This window comes from Cricetulus griseus, chromosome 3 (assembly GCF_003668045.3).
Source record: "Cricetulus griseus strain 17A/GY chromosome 3, alternate assembly CriGri-PICRH-1.0, whole genome shotgun sequence".
In the NCBI taxonomy this organism is placed as follows: domain Eukaryota; kingdom Metazoa; phylum Chordata; class Mammalia; order Rodentia; family Cricetidae; genus Cricetulus; species Cricetulus griseus.
The window spans coordinates 190,108,745-190,130,044 of NC_048596.1; the positions used below are offsets into that span (position 1 = coordinate 190,108,745).

Sequence of the window (21,300 nt, forward strand, 5' to 3'; positions counted from 1 at the left end):
CCAATTTCTTGAAAGTGACTGGGAAATTTAAATACCCTTAAGTGCTGGGGATGGATCTAGTTGGTTATAGAACATTGTTCTGAGGCTCTTGGTCCAATGTGCTTTTTAAAGGGCATGGGGAAAGGAGAGAGAGGACTGTTTTCTGAAAGAGAACACTCCACTCCTGATGCACAGGATAACAGTGTTCTGGACACCTCCTCCCCTAGGAGCTTACTAAGCACTGTTAAAACTGGCTATGATTTCCTGTCCTCTAGCCATTCGAAGGTAAGGAGAGCAAGGAGAGGCACATCTGGGTCCTTCCTCACCTGACATAGCCCCTGAGCCTGGTTGACCCTCAGAGCCCATCTCACTAAGGACTCCAGCTCCTCCCAGCCAAGGCTCACTTTTTGTAATTCTCTAGATTAATTATCTATGAACCATGGGGTGCAGGCTTATGGAGCACCAACGGTTGTCATCTATCGAGAGTTTCTAACACGGTGTAGGTGCTGTGATGTAGTACTATACAAGATCAAGTGTCATCCTGCCTTATGTAGGGCAGAGTTGCCTATACGGTAAGGTCAAGGCCATGTGAGAAGGAAGATGAGAATGGTGGAGAAAGAGGATGGAGGAAAGTGACTCTGAGCTGCCTGTTGCTGGATAGTGCTGCTTCTTTCTCGTCTGTCTGCATGTTAGAACAGCCCTTGAGCTTCGCGTGTCTATCACAACAGCTGATAACCATGTACAGTGCTTTATTTTTCTTAATTGTGAGTGTTTTGTCTGTATGTCTGTGTGCCACCTTGATGACTGCTACCCAAAGAGGCCAGAAGAGCGTGTCACATCCCCTGGGACAGATGGTTATGAGCTGCCATGTGGGTGCTTGGAATAAAATCTAGGTCCTCTGCAAGAGCCATCTCTCCAGTCCTGACTGGCAATACTTCTTATTATTAAATAACCTGATTATAAACCCAGCTATGTTCTTTATTTAATAGGAAAACACTTAGGGATACCTAGCAGTGATAACTTCATGATGTTGAAACAGGATGTTGGGACAGGGAAGGGGAGAGTCACCTTGCCACTACTTTGTAGAAACTAACAAATAACTGCACACATTCAGAACATCTCTGAATGCTTTCTCAGCCCCCCAAAATTATTGGACAGAAGTTGCATGGTGATTCTCAACATCCACAAAGGACAGATAGTCTGGGTGTTGTTTGCCATTTCTTTGTACAGTGGAAATTGGCATTCATTATTTCCTCATCAACAGAATATTTCATCCTTATTCTTGGTGATACAGATACAGAACCTTACAATTTTAAGGAACTATGAACATTTCAATCTTCATTAAGGATTTCTTTTTTCAGATAGTAAGCCAGTTATATGGTATGCTTTTCGTTGTTTTTGGTTTTGTTTTTTTGAGACAGGATTTCTCTGTATAACCCTCGCTATCCTGAAATTAGGTCTTAGACCAGGCTATCCTTGAACTCATAGAAATCCACCTGACTCTGCCTCCCGAGTGTTGAGATTAAAGGCGTGAGCCACCATCACCCAGCTTTGTTTTTTTTTTTTTTAACTAATATGTTAAATACACATGTTAATCATGATTTTTTTCTGGGCTGGGCACTGAACTCAAACATACTAAGCAAAAGCTCTACCAACGAGCCACACTTCTAGCCCCATCAGGATTTAAATATATATTTATTTTAGTATGTGAGTGTACATGCATGTTCAGGCATATGTTCATGCATGTGTGATGTGTTCAGGTGTCTACAGAGGGCAGAAGAGAGTATCAGATCTCCTGGAGTCGGGGTTAGATTGTGAACCAATAGATGTGGTTGCTGGTAATGGAACTCAGGTTCTCCATAAGAGCATCATGTGCTCTCAACCCCTGAGCCATCTCCCTAGCCCCCAAGGTTATTGTTTTTGTTGACTAGCTATATCTATTTATACCATGTAATATAGATTTTCCATTTGAAGAACTTACAAAATATTTGCCTTTTAAAATACTTTCTTCTAAGAAAATAATTTTGGGGGGTAAAGTATAAAGTGATATGCAACATTCTCATGAGGCACTCAGGGTGATGCTCTATGGGTGACAGGCTTCAGAGTCACATGTCCAGAGCCTCTGCAGAGGAGGAAGTCCCCATCATGTGCAGACGAGGGTGAGGGATTCAACAGGAGCATCAGGGTTGCCATGGTTTGGATATGAACTGTTCCCCACAGGCTCATGTCTGAAGGGCTGGTCTCCAGGTGGGGGCCCTGTTCCAGGAAGCTGTCAGACTGTTAGAAGGTGGAAGCCTCACTGGAGGAAGTGAGTCACCAGTCAGAGCCTTGAGGTGGATAGCCTGGTTCACCTTCATCTTTGCTAAACTCAGGAAACCGGAGAAACACCCACCATAGGCTTCTACCACCATGGAGCCGTTTGCTGCCATGCCTTCACCATGGTAGACTGTGACCCCTCCAGTTGTAAGAAGTAATCCTTTTTTCATGCAATCTGCTAATTGATAGGCACTTAGTCACAGCAATGTTGACATCTAATACTGGTGTAGACCACCAGGTTTTTGAAGAATTCAAATCTTAGAGGAAGATAAGGTAAATCAGACAGAACATAGGATCGCTTCCTATGTTTTAAAGGATATTATTATTATTATTATTATTATTATTATTATTATTATTTAGCTTCACTATGTAACATTGGCTAGCCTGAAGCTCACTATGTAAACCAGGGTGTCCTCAAACTAATAGAGATCTATCTCCCTCTGCTATGGTTAAAGGCGTGGACCACCATACCTGGCATGTATGGTACTGTTTATTGTGTGATTGTGTATGTGTGTGTATACTTGAGTTCAGGTACCTGCAAAGGCCAGAGTATCAGATCATTTGGAGCTTGAGTTTTGAGTGGTTTTGAGATGCTCAACATGGGTTAGAAATGGAACATGTGTTCTTAACCACCGAGTAACTTATCTGGTCCGTGTTTCTATATTTTTCAAGATGAGGATGATAAGGCCATGAAGCCCATAAGCAAATGACCATTTCCCTATTTACAGCAATGGGCTTCATGATCAGAATGCTATAAACCACTCTTAGCATGATTCTCATTGCCTATGATTAGAACAGAACACATGCCAAGAGCATTCCCACATGCCTTTTCTCCATCATGATGATCCTGGGGTGCTGCAGCCTCCAGTACTCTGGTGCTATTGTCTAGGAAACACTATCATCCCAGAGAGAAGCTGTTATTAGGGAATGGAGTCTTTAACTATGCAATAACTATGCAACAAGCCTTCAAGTATCCTCTGCTGAAAAGAGGGGCTTAGCAGGAATTTATTACCTTCCACCCTGATTCTGCATCTTAAGTCCCCAGCTCTGCCCATAATTCATCATCATTAAAGTCATTTATCACCAAAGTCTAATTCACATGCATCTCAAGGACCATGATTCCAAGGCCTATATGTTCCCTGTTTTCTTTATGTCTCCTAGGATTGTGACAGAAGAGCCCCAAGGGGTCTGGGTTCAAGTCTTGACCCCATCACAAACTGGCCATTTGCCTCTGGGCCAAATATGTGATCGCTGAGAATCCCAGATGCCTCCCCTCAAAGGGAAAAGTATCTCCCTAATTGAGCTGTTGTGTGCATTAAATGAGATAAAGTATATAAAAGTGTTGTGCATAGGACCTGGCAGCCATTAAATCTTAATGAATCTCTTCTAATGAAACTTCATTACCAAAAGATATAAAGATAGCTTTTTCTTGCTTTCACTTTCCATTCTTAACCCTAATTTTTATTTTGCTATATATTAATAATTCATACCATAATCTTAACTATATTTTAGAGCTCTGCCTGGTATATGATCATAAATGCAGAGAAATGCTGGACATTCAGGTTATTTGTATTTGTGAATTTAATCATGAATTTCATGGTTAAAGTTTGCTATTTAATTAAGGTTGTTTTTTCTCTTCTCTCTGGCTTTCCCATCCTGTAAATACTATCCTTCCTCTCCCCTCCCCTTCATTTTGGCATGAATATTTTCCCAGAAGGCCTTTCAAATAGGAAGTAGCTGTAATGGCTTTATCTTTAATGATTTCCATATGCAAATGTTTATCTGCTCAATACTGCAGAACACATTATCTTAAGATGCATCATGTCTTGAGATACTCAGTTTTGTTTCACATTTGCTATGTGTTTGCAGGGCTACACACATGCATGTGTCAAGGCACACGTGTGGAGGTCGGAAGACAATATCAGGAGTCAGTTCCCTCCTCCCACAGTGTGGGTTCCAGGCATTGAACTTAGGTCATCAGCATTGGCATCAACTACCTTTACCTGCAGAGCTATCAGATTGGCCCCAAATACAACAGCATTGGACAGTTCATTTCCTTATGCACAAAGGTGACAAATCCTTCTTAAACTCCTTTCCTGCCCTCTTAGTGAAGTTACACTGAGACTCTCCATCAACAGTTAGACAATTAAATTAACTTGGAAACAACTGGCTTCTCACTGACTTGTTCAAGAATTTAATGGAATCTTGATGTTCGCAGGCAAATGGATGGAACCAGAAGAAACCATCCTGAGTGAGGTAACCCAGTCATAAAAAGACAAACATGGTATTTACTCACTCACATATGGATTTTTAGATCTAGAGCAAAGAAGTAGCAGCCTACAATCCACACCAACAGAGAAGCTAGGAAACAAGGAGGACCCTAAGAGAGACATACATGGTCCCCTGGAGAAAGGGAAAGGGACAAGATCTTCTAAGCTAATGAGGAGCATGGGAAGAGGGAAGAGGGAGTTAGAAGAAAGGGAAGGGGAGAAGAGGAGGGGAGAGGAGGACATGAGAGAGCAGGAGGAATAAAGGAGAGCAAGAAAAGGGATACCATCATAGAGGGAGCCATTATAGGTTTAAAGAGAAATCTGGCACTAGGGAAATGTCCAGAGATCTACAAGGTTGACCCCAATCAACAATCTAAGCAATAGTGGAGAGGATATCTTAAATGTCATTCCCCTATAATGAAATTGATGACTACCTTATATGCTGTCCTAGAGTCGTCATCCAGTAGCTGATAGAAGCAGAGGCAGACACCCACATCTAAACACTGAGATGAACTCTGGAATCCAGTTGTCGAGAGGGAAGAGTGATGAGCAAAGGGGTCAAGACCCGGCTGGAGGAACCCACAGAAATGGTTGACCTGAACAAGTGGTTGCTCATGGACCCCAGACTGATAGCTGGGAAACCAGCATAGGACTGTTCCAGACCCCCCCCCCCCCAAGGAAGAAGTCAATTTGGAGGTCTGGACAATCTATGGGGCCACTGATAGTGGGTCAGTATTTACCCCTAGTACACAAATGGCTTTGGGAGCCCTCTCCACATAGAGGGATGCTCTCTCAGCCTAGACACACTGGGGAGGGTCTTGACTCTGCTCCAAATGATATGACAGACTTTGAAGATCCCCATGGAAGGCCTCACCCTCCCTGGGGAGCAGAAAGGGGTTGGGATAGGAGGTTAGTGGTGGGCAGGGGAGGAGAGAAGGGAGAGGAAACTGAGATTGACATGTAAAAGAAGGTTGTTTCTAATTTAATTAAAAAGAAAGAATTTAACAAGTCTCAAAGATAAAGAAACAGAATACTTTATTATAAAACATAAAATAATTAAATATTACACATATATTTTGACTTTTCTCTATAATCATGTTTTTTTTTAATTCAACATTTTCCCTCAGAATGTCACTTACTCAGAGAAGTGAGTGAGACACATAAGAATAGGCTATTAATAAATTAATTCTTTCCCATAAAATAATAAAATGATAATTATATAAAGACAAATAACTTTCCACTTTTCAGAGAGCAAAGGAATGGTAGTGTGGTATTATATTCTTCTTTTCTCTCCTCATATCAAAATGGCTACCGGAGGGCCAAGCCAAGAAGGCCAAGCTGTTACTTTTCAATTCCATGGCATCCAAGAACTCATGATTCCCAGTAGGATGGGTACAAAGAATGCTGTTAAATTTAACAGACCACTGTCTAGCTGGTTCTGCTGAGCTGGCAAACCCCTGCTTGAACCAAGACTCTGAGAAGCAGTAAAAAATGAGTGTACATTCATCAGAGAAATTGGGGGGATAGAGTAGTATCATATAAACATGCCCTGTAGAACCACTTCTCAAAGAATTACAGGGGAACACAGTCTTATAAGTTACTCTGGTTTTGGCAAACAGAGTGGTATTTTTCCAATTGAGAACAATTTTAAGCTTGTTAATGCCCATCAACAGCTGGCTCCCAGTGACCAAAAATCTCATCTGAGACATGGTGAAGTGCTGTTATTCATGGAAGGGTCTCAGTGAGTTGTAATTTATTAATGTAGCAAGAAGACAGATGGATTTTTCTCTGGTCACTGTCTTTTTATTTCCCTTGTTGACCAAGTCCTGGGGTGAATTGAAACTTGTCAGTTGGTAGGAGAAAACCACAAGCAGCCTTTAATTTTCTAAGCATTCTGATAATATGTATGAAGCATTATAAATGGTAGGCTTCCCTCCTTCAAGCATGCTATTTTACCAGTTAGCGCCTATTTTTTTTTATACCAAAAATGAACATGTCACCAGTTCTTGTTCCCAAAGAGCAGACATCAGGCTCCCTCATTCCCATTCAAAAAGCACCAAAAGTTATGAGGTTGATGTTATGTGAAGGGCATCAGTGTTTGAGTTTTTTTCCCCCTTCAATTGTGAATTTTAATTACATGGAGATCTTAAATAGCCCATGTGGCCCTGCTTCCAGAATGCTACTGGGAATACATTTCAAGTTGTTAATTTCAGTCTTGGAGACTCTCTACAGGCAGAATATACTTGAAACAAATAAACAACACATAGAAAATAAACATAAGTTGAAGCTTGCCAGTCCAGCAGCAAGCACCCATTGAGCACCATTTGGTGTCAGATTTTGACACTATAAATTCCAAGTGACTGTTAGGCAGAGAGTTTCATCCATGTATTTGATGGCTCTGAGTGTTCAGCATTTGACTTGAAGCCTTCAAGGGCCTTTTGAAAATTGATGTCTTTGTCCTTGACTCCTTTGATGTTCAAGGGTATGTGTGTGGCGAGGAGACCCATCCCAAAGTCAACAAGATTTTCACTTGGTCAAGATGAAAACTTGACATATCTCAGTATGATGATGCATCTTATCTTTCAAATGACAGTGCAAATCAAAGGCTTTAAAGAATGGTTGGATTTGTCATCACTTCTCATTGTCAAGTGCTTTAGAGTACCATGTGTTGATTCTGGAGGCATTCTTCAAACCCTGTGGTGGTTCCTCTGTGGTTTGTAGTCTGGATTAAAAATTAAACAAACCTGGAGATGGGGAAGCTAAGGAACTGAGCTGAGGAAGGTGAGTGGACTCTGGATCAGCTCTTCCTTGTGCATGACCTACAACACTGTTTTCCATAAAATTTGTGGTTGCAGACCCCATGCTGAGGGACCAGGTGACACCAGCTGAAGAAATCGACACAGGATGGATCATCTGAAAGGACAGAGAACACTTAACATATCAGCTAGGACTTTGGTGTTCTTACTAAGATGGGGGCCTATGGAACTGAGACCTAGGCCCACTCCCTTGTCCCTCTGTATGTTCTGCCCATGATACATTTGGACTTTTCCAGGGAAGGATTAATATGCCAAAAGGGTCTGTGTCTGATAGCAAAGTTAAATGGGGAACTAGCATTAGAAAAGAAGCCATACCCAGTAAGAGATTGTGATTGTTTGCACATAGCCTGTCAGCATGGACATGAGGGTCCCGGGTCAGTACCCTTTCAAGGAGCATCTTTCTTTTGGTTACTCTCCTCTTGCCTTTGGGTGCACAGCTCTCCCAACTCTTCCTTTATGGGCACCCCTTGGATTTTCTCTTGTGACTCACATCTGCCTACAGTGTCTTCAGTTCTGGGTTCTTGTGCCTGGAATTCCCTTTTTCATATCTTACAGCCATTCCCAGAAAACCCTTTCAGACACAAACTAGTTACTGTCATGCCTCTTTCCCGGAGCCTCCCTTCCCATCCCTCCACAGTCAAGGGTATGGTGATGGCTGTGGAGGCTGAAGCATTAGGATCTGAAGTCTGACTCCCTGACTCCCTGACTCATCTTCTGTCTTCCCACACCCAGCCATATTAGCCCCTTGCTGGTCCCTGAAGAACCTGTGAGTTTGACTACCATTTCCCCAGTTCACTGCCAGGTAGACTTCCCCTACAATCCCAGGTCAGTTTCTTTTTTCCTCTGCCACTCAACAAACCAGCCTACTCCTTGGCCTCCCTGGGAGTGTTCCCATTATCTTCCTTGCTTTATCCACCCTCATCATACCATGTGGCTGCTTAGTCTCTGTCATCTATAATGCAAAATCATTGAGAGCAGAGTTTTGGTCCCCACTCTTTATTGGTTTCTTCTCAATACTTAGAATAGTGCCAATGACAAAGCAGTTTCTAGATAAATATTTTTAAAAGATTATCCACTCTTTTTATTCTTAGATCACTATCATCCATCTGCACTGACTTGAGCATCATGCTTCTCTTCACAGGTGTCAAAACTCATACTGAACAATGAGCTCCTGGTTGCAAGAGTTTAGTTTTGCACTTGTTAAGTCTTGTCTACCATTGCAACAGAAATACAAGTGGTTAAGTCCTGTCCACAAGGACAACAGAAATACAAGTGCTATCTAAAGAAAATGTCTTTTGGAAAAAATAGCCACAGTAGCTAAAATAATAAAATTAAGTCATCTAGCATAGGAACTTAGGTTTAAAAATTAGGTGGGAATATTCTTTTCTTTACAATGACTTCTGGACACACATACACACCACATGGAAGTACAGAAGACTTGTACCAGTAGAGACTTGGTAAGTGATATGAGAGAAATAACAGTAATAACAGTATTTTTAAATGAAGTATATAGAGTTTAATTCCCTGAAATGGGTACTCCTACATGTCATGGATCAGGTACCAGAAGGCTGGTTTGAGATATGCTAGGTTCAAGATTCAAGTCAGACATTAAGATGAAGATCCAGCTACATTCTACTTGCCTAATTTATATCTATGTAATACATGTATGTACAACATGAGTTCAGTTACTATATACCTATCTAGTATCTGATGCCCACATCAGTTATCATATGCCTTAATCATTTTGTTTACATTCTAGATTATTCTGTTGGTACAATGGAAGATTTTCAAGATACTATAGGCCACTGAAACTATGGACCTAACTTCACAGTCACTTTTTTTGTGGGCCTTTGATAGAAGATCCTGCTATATACCCAGGGCAGCTTTGAACTTGTGGCTATGCTTCTGCCTCCTAAGTATTGTGATTATAGGCATATACTACCATTCCCTGATTAACCTCACTATTGTATTAACTCTCATCTCTCCTTATTTTTTTTTAAGTTATGTTATGTGTGTGAAGTGATTTATCTACATGTATGTCTATGCACCACATGCATGCAATGCCCATAGAGGCCAGAAGAAGGCATCAGGTTCCTTGGAACTGGAGATACTGATGGTTATGAACTGCCATGTGGGTACTGGGAATCTAACCTGATTCTGTGGAAGAGCAGCCAGTGCGTTTTAACCACTGAGCTGTCTCTTCTATGACTAGAATGGAATTTTACCAAAAGCCTACAGCAGGAGCCTTGGCTTCATGTAAGTCAGGATGCAGAGCTGAGGTGTGGTGCCCTCTTTGCTTTGTGAATGTTTGGTGATAAGAACAGTTATGGATGGCTGGTTCTATGAGAAAGGAACCAGTCATCTGGCTTACACCGTGGAAGCTAACTTAGACCCCTTCTCTCTTTGTCTCACTCCCTACAAGCAAAAAAGCAGCAAGCACTATTGTACCAGTTTTCAATATCCATCCAGATTCCCACCTCTTTTTACCACCTCCCTGTAAAAGAAACTCCTCCATCTCTCCTCAGAAGCAGCAGCCACCTCTCCATGAGGAGATCCTGTTCTCATTCTACTCCAGATGGTCCACTGTCATGATCTCACAGACCCCATGCTTCTTCACCCTATCCAGTTAAATCTGATGTCCCTGTGATGATTAATAAGGCCCCTGTACCACTTTTGGTTTGTGTCTATGCAGTCAACTATGCCCCTAATCCAAGTATCTTTCTGTTCCTTTCCATTTGCCCTTCCTTCTGCTGAGCACATGTAAGATCCATCTTCCTTACTTCTCAGAGCCCCGCCCCCTTTTTTGCTTCAATTCTGGGGTCTGGCTTGACCATCCTGTCAAGCCTGGTTTCCCCACCTCTTTCCCAAGGTGGGAATTTGTTGTGGTCCCTCAAGGCTCTGAGATCCTCATAGTTTCAGAACAGGATCTTGCTTTGCTAAATTCTTTTATTCCTAAACATGAGTCCTACAGATACACGGTGAGGTTTTTGTTGTTGTTGTTTTTTGTGGGCTTTCTTTCTTTCTTTCTTTCTTTCTTTCTTTCTTTCTTTCTTTCTTTCTTTCTTTCTTTTTTTGGTTTTTCTCTGGAGCCTGTCCTGGACTTGCTTCAGAGACCAGGCTGGCCTTGAACTTATAGAGATCCACTTGCCTCTGCCTCCTGAGTGCTGGGATTAAAGGCATGCGCCACCACCACCTGGCTCATGGTGAGTTCTTAGTGACCATGATATGAATGATACAGAAGGCTTCACCACACTGGATACACCAGCTTTCTTTTACTACATACTGAGCAGCTATTGTGAGCCAGGTGAGTATCAGATGCTGGGAAAACAGAGACTTAACACAATCTCCTCTCTCCAGTGCCTGTCTGACAGATGTTCCCAGGACTGACCAAAGTGGTAAGGGGTTGCACTTCCTTCTAGAACAGTCTGACTACAGAGATGGACAGGAGTGAAAGGGGGTCTGGCAGGATATGCCTCATCATTCTAAATAGTAATTCTCCCCCATGTAGAATCCTGGTGTTGATTAGAGATGATCCTGTTTCAGCAATCTCTACGTTATAGTCTCACAGGATAACATAGAAAATAGGGAAGTAACTGATGCCCTGAGCCACAGAGGCAGTCAGCTGTAACTGAGATGAGAGTGATGCAGGTGGAATGGCAGACCAAAGGAAGGGGGGTAACTAACACAGCCAAATATTATTCACCACAAACTGGAAAAGGTGGGCCAAGAGATTGGGCAGGCTTGGAAATCTGTGACTGGATTAAACACAAAAGAAACTCCAGCAGAAAGACTCCTCAGCATAATGAAATCTGATCTGACTGGGAGATATACCTCTTGGATTTCTAAGCATGATTCTGGGTTACCCATCAGCACCCACTGTCCTGCACTTGTACCAACTAAGACAACGGGACAATGCATAATCATTTCAATGGGTTGTAAGTTCTCTGTCTTGCCTAATAAAATGTGAGCTCCTCTAGGACAATTTTTATTTACTTTTATACTTCCACTGATTAGCAAAAAAGTCACATATGTTTGAGGGAGGGCCTCATGTAGCCCAGGCTGGCCTCAACTATGTAGCCAAAACTGACTGAACTAACCCCCCTGACTTCACCTCCTAAATACTAGAATTGCAGTTATGCACAACTATGCATAGTTTTATGTCAGGCTGGGGACAGAAGCCAAGATATTCATGCATGCTAGGCAAGCCCTTTACCAACTGAGCCACATCCCCAGCCTCTAAATACTTCATCTTTTTAAAAAGGGAGAATGGTGACATGACCATTTCTCAGGAATGAATGGCTAAAAAAAATTATTGAATGAAATCTTGCCTTCAAGATCATGCAAACAATATGGTACTGACAGGAACTACCTCTGATTCAGCCTTGTACAAGTCTAAGAATGTAGCCCCACGGGTGCTGATGGGACCAGGATACCATACAGTCAAGTAACATAAAAGCTGTACCATCAACCATAATGAGCTGTGGAAAAGCTTTCTTAAAACTGGTGAAACTGATGGTCCATAGCATATTTTACCTCTCTTTTCAGGAGCTGGACAGAAGTTTGTATTACAGGCTCTGAGCACTGGTGGCTTCTGATGGAGCAGACAACTTGAGGAAGGCCGGCCTTGCTGCACACAGTGGACAGATCGGGTCTGGACACCTCCCCCACAGGTCACTGTGCACTGCCAAGGAGTGAGAGAGAAGGGAGTTATGTCTACTTAGTCCGACATTGTCCTCTCTGATGTCAGTGGCATCAAACAGAAGAAAGCATGATATTCATGACCAAGATGCCTGCAGATGACACAGTACACAGCCAGGTCAGGGCATACAGTCCAAGTATATTCAGCCCTGGGTGAGCTGTGTGGTCAGTCTAGTAGAAAAGTCTTGGGCAAATGCTATTGCACCTGAGAGTGTGTCTCCATTTAAGGGGACCATAAGGAAGTAGGCTGCAGAAGTAGTCTCAAACACTCAAAAACAAATCCAGACATGGCCAGGGATGGAGGACAAGAAGTCCAGGCAATCTCAGCCAGATGCCAGAATGGATGGGGGTAGTTTGAAAGAAGGACTATAAAGGATGGCTTAACCAGAGATACTTTGGGATGGTGTCTAGCTAGATTCTGAGTAGCAAGGTACCTAATAGCTGGGGATTTCACTGTCCAATGAAGCAGAATCTAGGATCTAAGTTTCTTTTTGTCCCCAAAGACTACATGGAAGCTTGACAGGTCTTTAACAAAGGAATGGACATATCAGGGGGAAAGGTGACCAGATAATTGCTGTTTCCTTTAGAAGGGACTGCAGACAGATGAGAACACCATCTTGTACAATATCACTGTATGGCCTGGTATTTGGGAGGAAAAAGTAGTGGTTGCTTTTTTTTTTTTTTTTTTTTTTCAAGACAGAGTGTCCCAGTGTAACAGCCCTAGTTGTCTTGGAACTAGCTCTGTAGACTAGACTGGCCTCAGACTCACAGAGATCCACCTGCCTCTGCCTCCCAAGTGCTGGGATTAAAGGTTTGCACCTCTACTGCCCTGCAAAAAGTTAAGTTTTTGCAGAAAGAATATGCATTTAGGAATATTACAAACATTCAGATGTAGACATGTGAGTGCCATCAACTTGTCTGACTCTGAGGTTGCGATTTTCTTTTAAATACACAATGAACATTTGGGTCTACAAGTCAGCCTTTATTGTACAAAAACAGTGTCTGAGGAAGAAGAGGATATCTGACTTCCTGGCAGTTGTTGGCTGACTTCTAATCCTATCCACTCACTCAGATAACAGTACATGATTTCTCCATGTGAAAATGTTTTTATATTCATTATACATAGTGATGGGTAATAAACCATAAACCACAAAAAGAATTTCTAAATATTAAATAAAATTACAAAACTTAAGAAGCCTATAGCAGTGTGTGTGTGTGTGTTGTGTGTGTGTGTGTGTGTGTGTGTGTGTGTGTGTGTGTGTGTGTGTGTGAAACCATGCCTAATCAAATAGAAATATTCAATTTCCTTTATTTTCAGGTCCTCCCACTTTCAATGTCCCTCTCTATATTATACGCAGGTACTACTAGGGCCTTTGTTTAAGGGTGAGTTGAGCAGCTGTTGTGACATCAGTGAGTTCTGCAGTAGTGATGTCCCAAGGACCTCAACATAGCTCTAGGTCCTTATGGAACACAACCAGTGTTCCCAAGAAAAAGGTGTCTCTATCACTGGTGACTGAATATTGTAAGCCTTACCACCCTCATCCATGAAACTGGGACAATAATGGCTACCACAGTATTAATGAAAGGATGAAATGAGAAAATGCATGAAGAGCACTAATAGAAATCACAAGCAGGGCTTGGAAAAATTTAGTTCTTCTGTGTCATTCAGAAAAATGCTCTGAAAACCAGGGGTCAGGGATGGAGAGCAGTGTCCCCAAAGTGATGGTTTCAAGAGTGGCAACAACCAACATAAGCACAATATCATAAGCTTTCTATTCAGTACTTTTCTGACTCCATTTTTCTATGTCTAAAGTGTGAACCAATCTGTACGTGGTACCTGCACAGGCTCATATAGAGGGTGGAATGGCAAGACTGATGCCAAGCATCCCAAGTCTATACAGTAGGCAAACTGTTGATGGATTGAGAACAATGCTCCTGTGCTACATATCACCCACCTGTTGCCATGGTGATGAATACCACCCTGCCACCATGCTGTACACTGGGCAAGCCCTTCTGTTGCAGGTTTCTTCCAGTTCCAGGTTTGGCTTCTTAATGTTGCGGCATCTCCGCTCTGGAAATGCTATGAGTTTCCCCTGCAAGGTCTTCTCACTGCACTTCAGTTCTCTCTTCCTCACACCCAAACCACAGGTTGCAGAACACTAGAAGCCCAGAAAGGTATAAGGATGCAGGGCTCCACAGTCAAATCTGCTGAGCTGTGTGTCCACATAATGTCAACTACACAATACAGCAGCCAGGTCCCTCTTGTTACAGATGAGGAAATCAAAGACCAGAGCATTGAAGTGAACTTCTCTTGGTTACAAAGAGAAAACTCTGTTCATCTGGGATGAGGTGCTGTATGGATGCATGAGATACAGGTCTTCCACTTACTCACTTTTTCAATGCCCCATGCGTTATGCTGTAATAATTTAAAATACTTTTGATTTCTCATCATCCTCCATCCTTCTTACTGAAGGACCAGAGCTGGGGTAGTATTGGAGTGACCAGGACTACTTGAGACCTCTCTGAGGAGTGGGGAGTTTAAGCCAAGGAATGAAAATGATTGAGGCAAAACTTTTGAATGAATAATTGCCTGTTGTCGATTTTACCTGTCTCTTTCTTGGTTAGATCTATTCTAACACTCTAACAATACTAGAAGGGGAAGAAAAGAGAAGTCTGAAAGAGAATAGACTGGCTTAAAGTATTATGTAACATATGGGGTCTTGAAGCCAATGTGTCAATGCATCAGTATAAATATTGTAAACTATGAAGGTGGTATGTTAGCACCATGGTAAAGATGAAGAAAGAGGGGCTAGAACAATGTTACCCTCACAGTGCATATTGATGGATGATTGCAGGGATTATTTTTGTGATAATGCTTTTATAAAATAATTGAGAGGCATATTGTTGGATTTCATTCATGACATGGGTCAGTGCCTATCACCTAGAACAGAAGTGCATTGAAGGAACAGATGTGTGGCCCTTAAGCTTCTTATGGTTAATTGATGCTCATTGCTGGGTTTACTAGATATAAATAACCTAGAAACCACACCCCTGAAATTTCCTGAGAGGTTTAAGTGAAATGGGAAGGTCCACTCTAAATATGGGTGCTACTAGCATAGAAGTTGGGGTCCTGGACTGAATCCAAAGAGAAAGCAAGTGGAGCACCAATGTTTCTCTCTCTTCACTTTGTAACCATGGAAACAATGTAAAGAAATAGAAGTAAGTAGGCACCTGGCACATACATGTACAGAAAGGAACCATGTGGGTGTGGCTGTGGGTGGGTGAAGGAGCATTCATGAAAATAACCTCCCAATTGTGTGCCCTAACTCATACCTCACTCCATGAAGAGGTGATCCACTGAAGCCGGGTGTTTTTGGGGCACCGTCCCAGCACACAGCCCTCCTGTGTCTCAGGTCTGGGGCTGCCAGAACACAGGCTCTCTGGGAGTGTCTCTGCTGCAGAGTTTTTACAAAGGACCTCACGTCTCCTCACTCCCCGTCCACAGGTCTTGGAACACTTGAGAAAAAGAAAAGGTGCCATTCACATCCATTTCAGATGGATTCCATTTGGGTTAACACTGAGAACATACTTATACATACAATGATGCATTGACATCAAGACCATAGACATTATGTAGTAGTTTAAAACAGTATATTCTCTTTCAGACTTCTCTCTTGTTCCCTCTAGTATAACAGTGTTAGAGTAGATGTAACTAAGAATAAGACAGACAGTTATTCAAAAGTGCTTCTGTGTCAATCATTTTCATTCATTGACTCAAACTCCCCACTCCTCAGAAGCTAAAATGGGATATAGTAGTTGCCACTTTAAACATCTGAATACCCGGGGGCTGCTCCATCCTCCAGTCTGAAGATGAACTATGCTCATCACGAAGCAAAAAGTTTACCAGACACAGGATATGTTGATTCAGAACTTGCCTTTGTCTCTCTGCCATGAGACTTTGTCTAAGGTGTATTGCTGTGCCACCACAGGGAGCAAAGCAGAAATATGTACACATTAAATATGGATATGTACAACAGTATCAAAAAGAGTGAGATCCTTACTTCCTAAGAACTTTCTTTGGGCATGGTGCTAGCACAAGCACTTATCAAACATTTCTGAATAAACTTGCACAATCCAAATCTTTACCCTGGAAAATTTACTTTTTATGTAAGACCTTTCTTTTTGGCTTTCCTGAGAGTTCTACTAACTAGATAAGATGTCAAAGAATCATTCTAGGAAGAGCTAAAAACTTGTCAAGATTTCTTAGAAGACCCTGGCTCCATATAGGGATAGTCTTGGAGGGCTATCTCTCCATGTTGATCTTTGTAGTCTTCTTTTCCTCTCAGAAGTATCAAATGCTGTGGCCACTAGTACCTAAACAATAGGCTGGGACATAGTCCTATATGGGGTAAGAGGACCACTGTAAATTCTCATTCATCAGTGTCCACATCTTTTTTTCTTCTTCTTCTTCTTTTTTTTTTTTTTTTGGTTTTTTGAGACAGGGTTTGGAGCCTATCCTGGCACTCGCTCTAAAGACCAGGCTGGCCTTACATTCACAGAGATCCACTTGCCTCTGACTGTTCACAATATTTTCTTGTGAAATTTGGAGTACTTTAAGATGTGCTGGACACTCTGTAGACCCCATTTTCTTTGGTCCATGCCCATCACATGGCTCCTTCACACATTTGGATTTTCCCATTTGCAATTCTCAGATGCAAAGAAAGATTAACTCAACATCATATCTTACTTAGACTTACCCTTGCTATAAACAAACATTTATTTTTTTACAAGTATCTATTGCCATGTTCAATGTATCCCTACCTACTCCTGGACACTTATTTCCTAACAAACACAGTCTCAATTTGAGTCAAAATCTTCCCCTTACCTCTTCTGGAAATTTGGTAGATGTTGTTAAACTTAGGGAAACTTTGTTAGTTAACAACATACTTTGGTAGTATTTTGTTAAACTAAGGGAAAGCATGACAGACACAAGGCCATTTGCCATTAACTACCATCATGGTACAGGTGATATGTTTTATACTATCCACCACACAGGCTAAGATAAAGGTCTGAAGGCAGGAAAACCCTGGCACTTATCCTGTGTTTGGGGGAGCTGTTTGTAGTCTGGAGGGCATTCACCTCTGTACTCTAGATGCCAATAGGGCTCATTCACTTCCAAGGTGTCTCTGAGATGAACATACTCCCAGAAGAGAACATCTGATTTACAGGACATGTATGAGTTGTGCACAGCATCTATCTATCTATCTATCTATCTATCTATCTATCTATCTATCTATCTATCTATCTATCTATCTATCCATCCATCCATCTATGTATCTATCTATCTATGTATCTATCTATCTATGTATCTATGTATCTATCTATCTATCTATCTATCTATCTATCTATCTATCTATCTATCTATCTACCTATCTATCTATTCTCTGTGTGTAGAGGTCAGCAGATGACTTGCTGGAGCTGTGTGGGTCCTGGGACTTGTTAAGGTGGTTGGGCCTGGTGGCAAGTACCTTTACCCATGGATCCATCTCTCAGTAGCCAGCACTTTGTGCCAATCCCTTTCTAGCTGCATTTATTCATAGACACCCTAAAATGGTCTGCATGCTAATTTCTGGGCCACAAAGGAGTGCAAGCTCTGGTATAAAAGGTCCAGAACTTCAGGTCACATAAGAACCATTAAAAAGGTACTAGCCGAAATGATGATTCCAAGGCTCTGCCTCATTAATTCATAAATATGAAGATGCACATAGCTGAGCACCTCTCAGGGGAAAAGTCACCTATATTTCCACCACCTTGGTATTTCAAGCAGACCAAGACTAGTGCTTCTAAAGTGGTGCTTCTTACCTGAGACCAGGGCCCGAGGCTCCACTCTGGAGGGCAGGCATGGCTGTTGCATACTTGAACCTGAGTGGGTGTGCTCACTGGGCAGAGAGAATGCAGCACAGGTTCCTCCTTCTGGAAGGGCTTCTTCTGCACACACTGTATCTTCCGGCTCTGCTGGCCCCCGGCACAGGACTTGCTGCATACGCTCCATTCACCTGGCAACCAACTTTCAGAGAGACCCAAAATTACTTGCCATGAAGTCAAAGCTTTGTAGTACTACTACTCAAGCAGCAAATGAGAAAGACTAACTACACAGAAAAAGCCTCTGATTTGTTTTATAGCCAATCAGGGAAACCTCCACTAACTGTCCTTTTATGGATGTTGAATCACACATGCACTGCTGGGGGCAGCTGTAAGGAGACACCTTTGATCACCATAAGGTTCTGGTAAAAATACATCCTAGCCTTCTATGTGGAAAGAAACATACTTTACTTTCTGAGCAATTCATCCAAGCAAGTTTACTGAGCTTTTAACTATGTATGTCAGAGACCCAGGCACTGGGCTTGGAGAGATGATTGAGACCACATTCTTCACATGAGGAAGCCTATGACACAGTGAAGTCATGGATATGTGTACCAAGGCAAAAATTTCTGATAAGTACTGTGACGTAACATAACCCCAAGGCGAGCAGAAAAGTGAGCAGCATGGGAGGACAGTTGTCTACCTAGGAGAGGGACAATGCTCAGAGGAGACTTGCAGAAGCTGTTTCTAAGTGGCAGCTCCCCACATTCCGTCTCTAGTTGGTCTTAGAATTTATTGATGGGTCAGAGATCTAACCTCATGCCATTTCTTTAAAGATCACCAGACTCCATTTTCCAGAACTATCTCAGTCATGATGCATGAATGCCTATCCATGGAAACAAGGAATCCTTTTCAAGAATTACCTCTGACTGACTGAAATTGTATGGTTTACAGACATAACATTAAAATAAGGAACTAGCAAATATAGCTGCATCACATTGGACTTGTAGCAGTTATGTCTATAAGTTACCTTGGGTACAAATATGCTAAGTACTGATACCTTTAGAAAACAAGACCAAATGAGTAGACACCTGTGCTTTGGTTAGAACTCAAGAATTTCATCACCTTTTTAAATCTTATTCCCCCTTCTTCTCTGGTTTCTGCCATAAGCCTTATGGGTGAAATTAAAGACCTTCAGTCTAGAGAATTAACACAGGAGTGCTATAATTATATGTGTTCTTTAAAAAAAATCACAAAGTCCAGACCATCCTATTTCTCAGTCAAAGACAATGTCTAAAATAATTCCTCATGTCTATACAATTGTTGTACCTTACAAGATCTTAGAAAACATACTTTTAAATTACTAATTTCACCATTTGCCTCCTTCCAAAATTGTGCTTTTCTGTCAAACTCAAATTTCTTTCCTACGTGACAAATATGGTGAGTTTGTATGTGTACTAGAAAGAGCATCATGTGGCATTTTTGAGTGGCACTCCTGGTCTTCCACATTTGATTCCCAGGCTACATTTTCAACTGTCTTTACTCTCATCTACTTCTTCTTTAGGTACAGACTCCAGATGGTTCATCTCATCCTTTATTGATTTTTAATAGCTAATATTTTATAGCACAGGGCTTTGCATCCCACTCCTTCTGTGCCTAGCCATCATTTCCATTCCCCCATGGAAGGAACGATGGGACCGTATGCTGTCACCTCCACATTGCACTTCTCAGCTCAGAGCCTGACATAGAGTGAGCACTTACGACAGTGTAGATACAAGTGGAAGTAACAGGGCGAGATCTGGTAATTCTTTTCTCCTTATGGTTCTCAGAGTCGAGAGCCTTCTTTCTAGTCTATCCTTGGGGAAGAGCAGTCCTTGAGACTGTCCATTCTCTGAACTGAATATCCTGACACTGACTAAGAGTGGAGAAGAAAGAGAGAAAGCAGAAGAGCCCACCAAGGACACGCAGCTTCACTTTGCAGACCCTGCAAGGGGCTATTCTGATTCCATACAACAAACTTGTTTTTCACAGAACATCAATCAGCCATGGCACACAGTCTTTAGGGGAGGCTAGAAGTTATGGAGGACCTCAGCATGCTCTTACACAGATGTGCATATGAAAGAGTCCCTGTCTTTTGATAGGTGGTTAACCAGTGATAGAAAATCAGAAACTGTCACCTTGCTAATCAAGTGTTGTGGCTCTGTGTATACACATTAGTACATAAACTATAACTAATACCTAAAGAACAGATGAGCACATGAGAGTCAAGAACACTTTTGTTAATTGCATCCTAGGGCCACTGAGGTAATTCTTAGAACTGTTTATTTCTTGGAAAAAGAGGAAAACTACAGAAGTCTTCCTATGTTCTGATTCTTTCTTCTTTTTGTAGTCATGGTTCAGTTAGCTTCAGAATCTCATAGGGAAACTGGACATATAGGATTGCTGGGTTTCTGAAATCCCAAACAATTATGAGAAAGTGAAATATTAGTTTATACACATAGATATTTATTAACTCATTCATGCATACATGCACACACACACACACACACACACACACACACACACACACACACCCCTGTGTTACCACAAAGCCAGTATCACTTACTAAAATGATATGAACCCTAGTGACTTTACCACTGCTTTATATAAATATATTTGGCTTAAGATAAATCACCTAAGAGAAGACTCTAGTTGTGCAGGGAGCTTGCTTAGACTCATCTTCCAACAGTGGCATGGCTAAAATGAGTCTGAGAACAAACCCACTGAGTGCCCCAGAGGGACAGTCATCAGTGGGGGTGTCACCACTTGGCTTTCACCTCTCTAGTTTGTGTCTTACTACTGTGCAATTTGCACTTGAGGTTTCATGGTTGGCATTATTACAATCCTTACATTCTTGGATGACCTATGTAAAAGTTAAGCATACAGGCACATCGAAATTTCACTTATATGGGATTGTGTGTCATTTAAATATCTGCTTGATTCCATTCTGAAAAGAGGGTGGTTTCTTCAAAATTTAAAATGGGGGTGTGGTGTGGTGAGGCATTGGCTTTTGCTCAGTGATATAGCATGCTTGGCAAGCATGAGGCCCTAGATTCAAGTCTTACTACTGTTAGGAGAAAAAAAAAAGAAGACACTGCTATATCTCAAGTTTGCATAGCAAAATGTGTCTAAGGCAAATTCATACTTATAGGTCCTATGATTCAATTTCTATTATTTACTTTTCTCTATTTTTATATTAAACATTGAGCTTATTTTTAACCCCTTTCCATCAGAAGTATGAATGGGGCTTTTCACTGTTGCCTAACTGTGACAAAGTTGTGGGGAACACATACAGATGAGGAGACATTTGCAGAGGACTT

General features: G+C 41.7%; 1 protein-coding gene across 1 annotated transcript in view; it reads right to left on the reverse strand.

Annotated features, from left to right (window-relative positions):
• Positions 1–7,362: 7,362 nt before the first annotated feature.
• Adamts18 (ADAM metallopeptidase with thrombospondin type 1 motif 18) overlaps positions 7,363–21,300 on the reverse strand; it is a 134,355-nt gene continuing 120,417 nt past the window's right edge. The window contains exons 19-23 of the mRNA XM_027406073.2: positions 17,942–18,146; positions 15,413–15,595; positions 14,035–14,238; positions 11,915–12,062; positions 7,363–7,478 (exon numbers count right to left, since the gene is read on the reverse strand). Of these exons, the coding sequence (XP_027261874.1) occupies positions 7,363–7,478; positions 11,915–12,062; positions 14,035–14,238; positions 15,413–15,595; positions 17,942–18,146 (856 nt within the window). The remainder of the gene's footprint in view (positions 7,479–11,914; positions 12,063–14,034; positions 14,239–15,412; positions 15,596–17,941; positions 18,147–21,300) is intronic.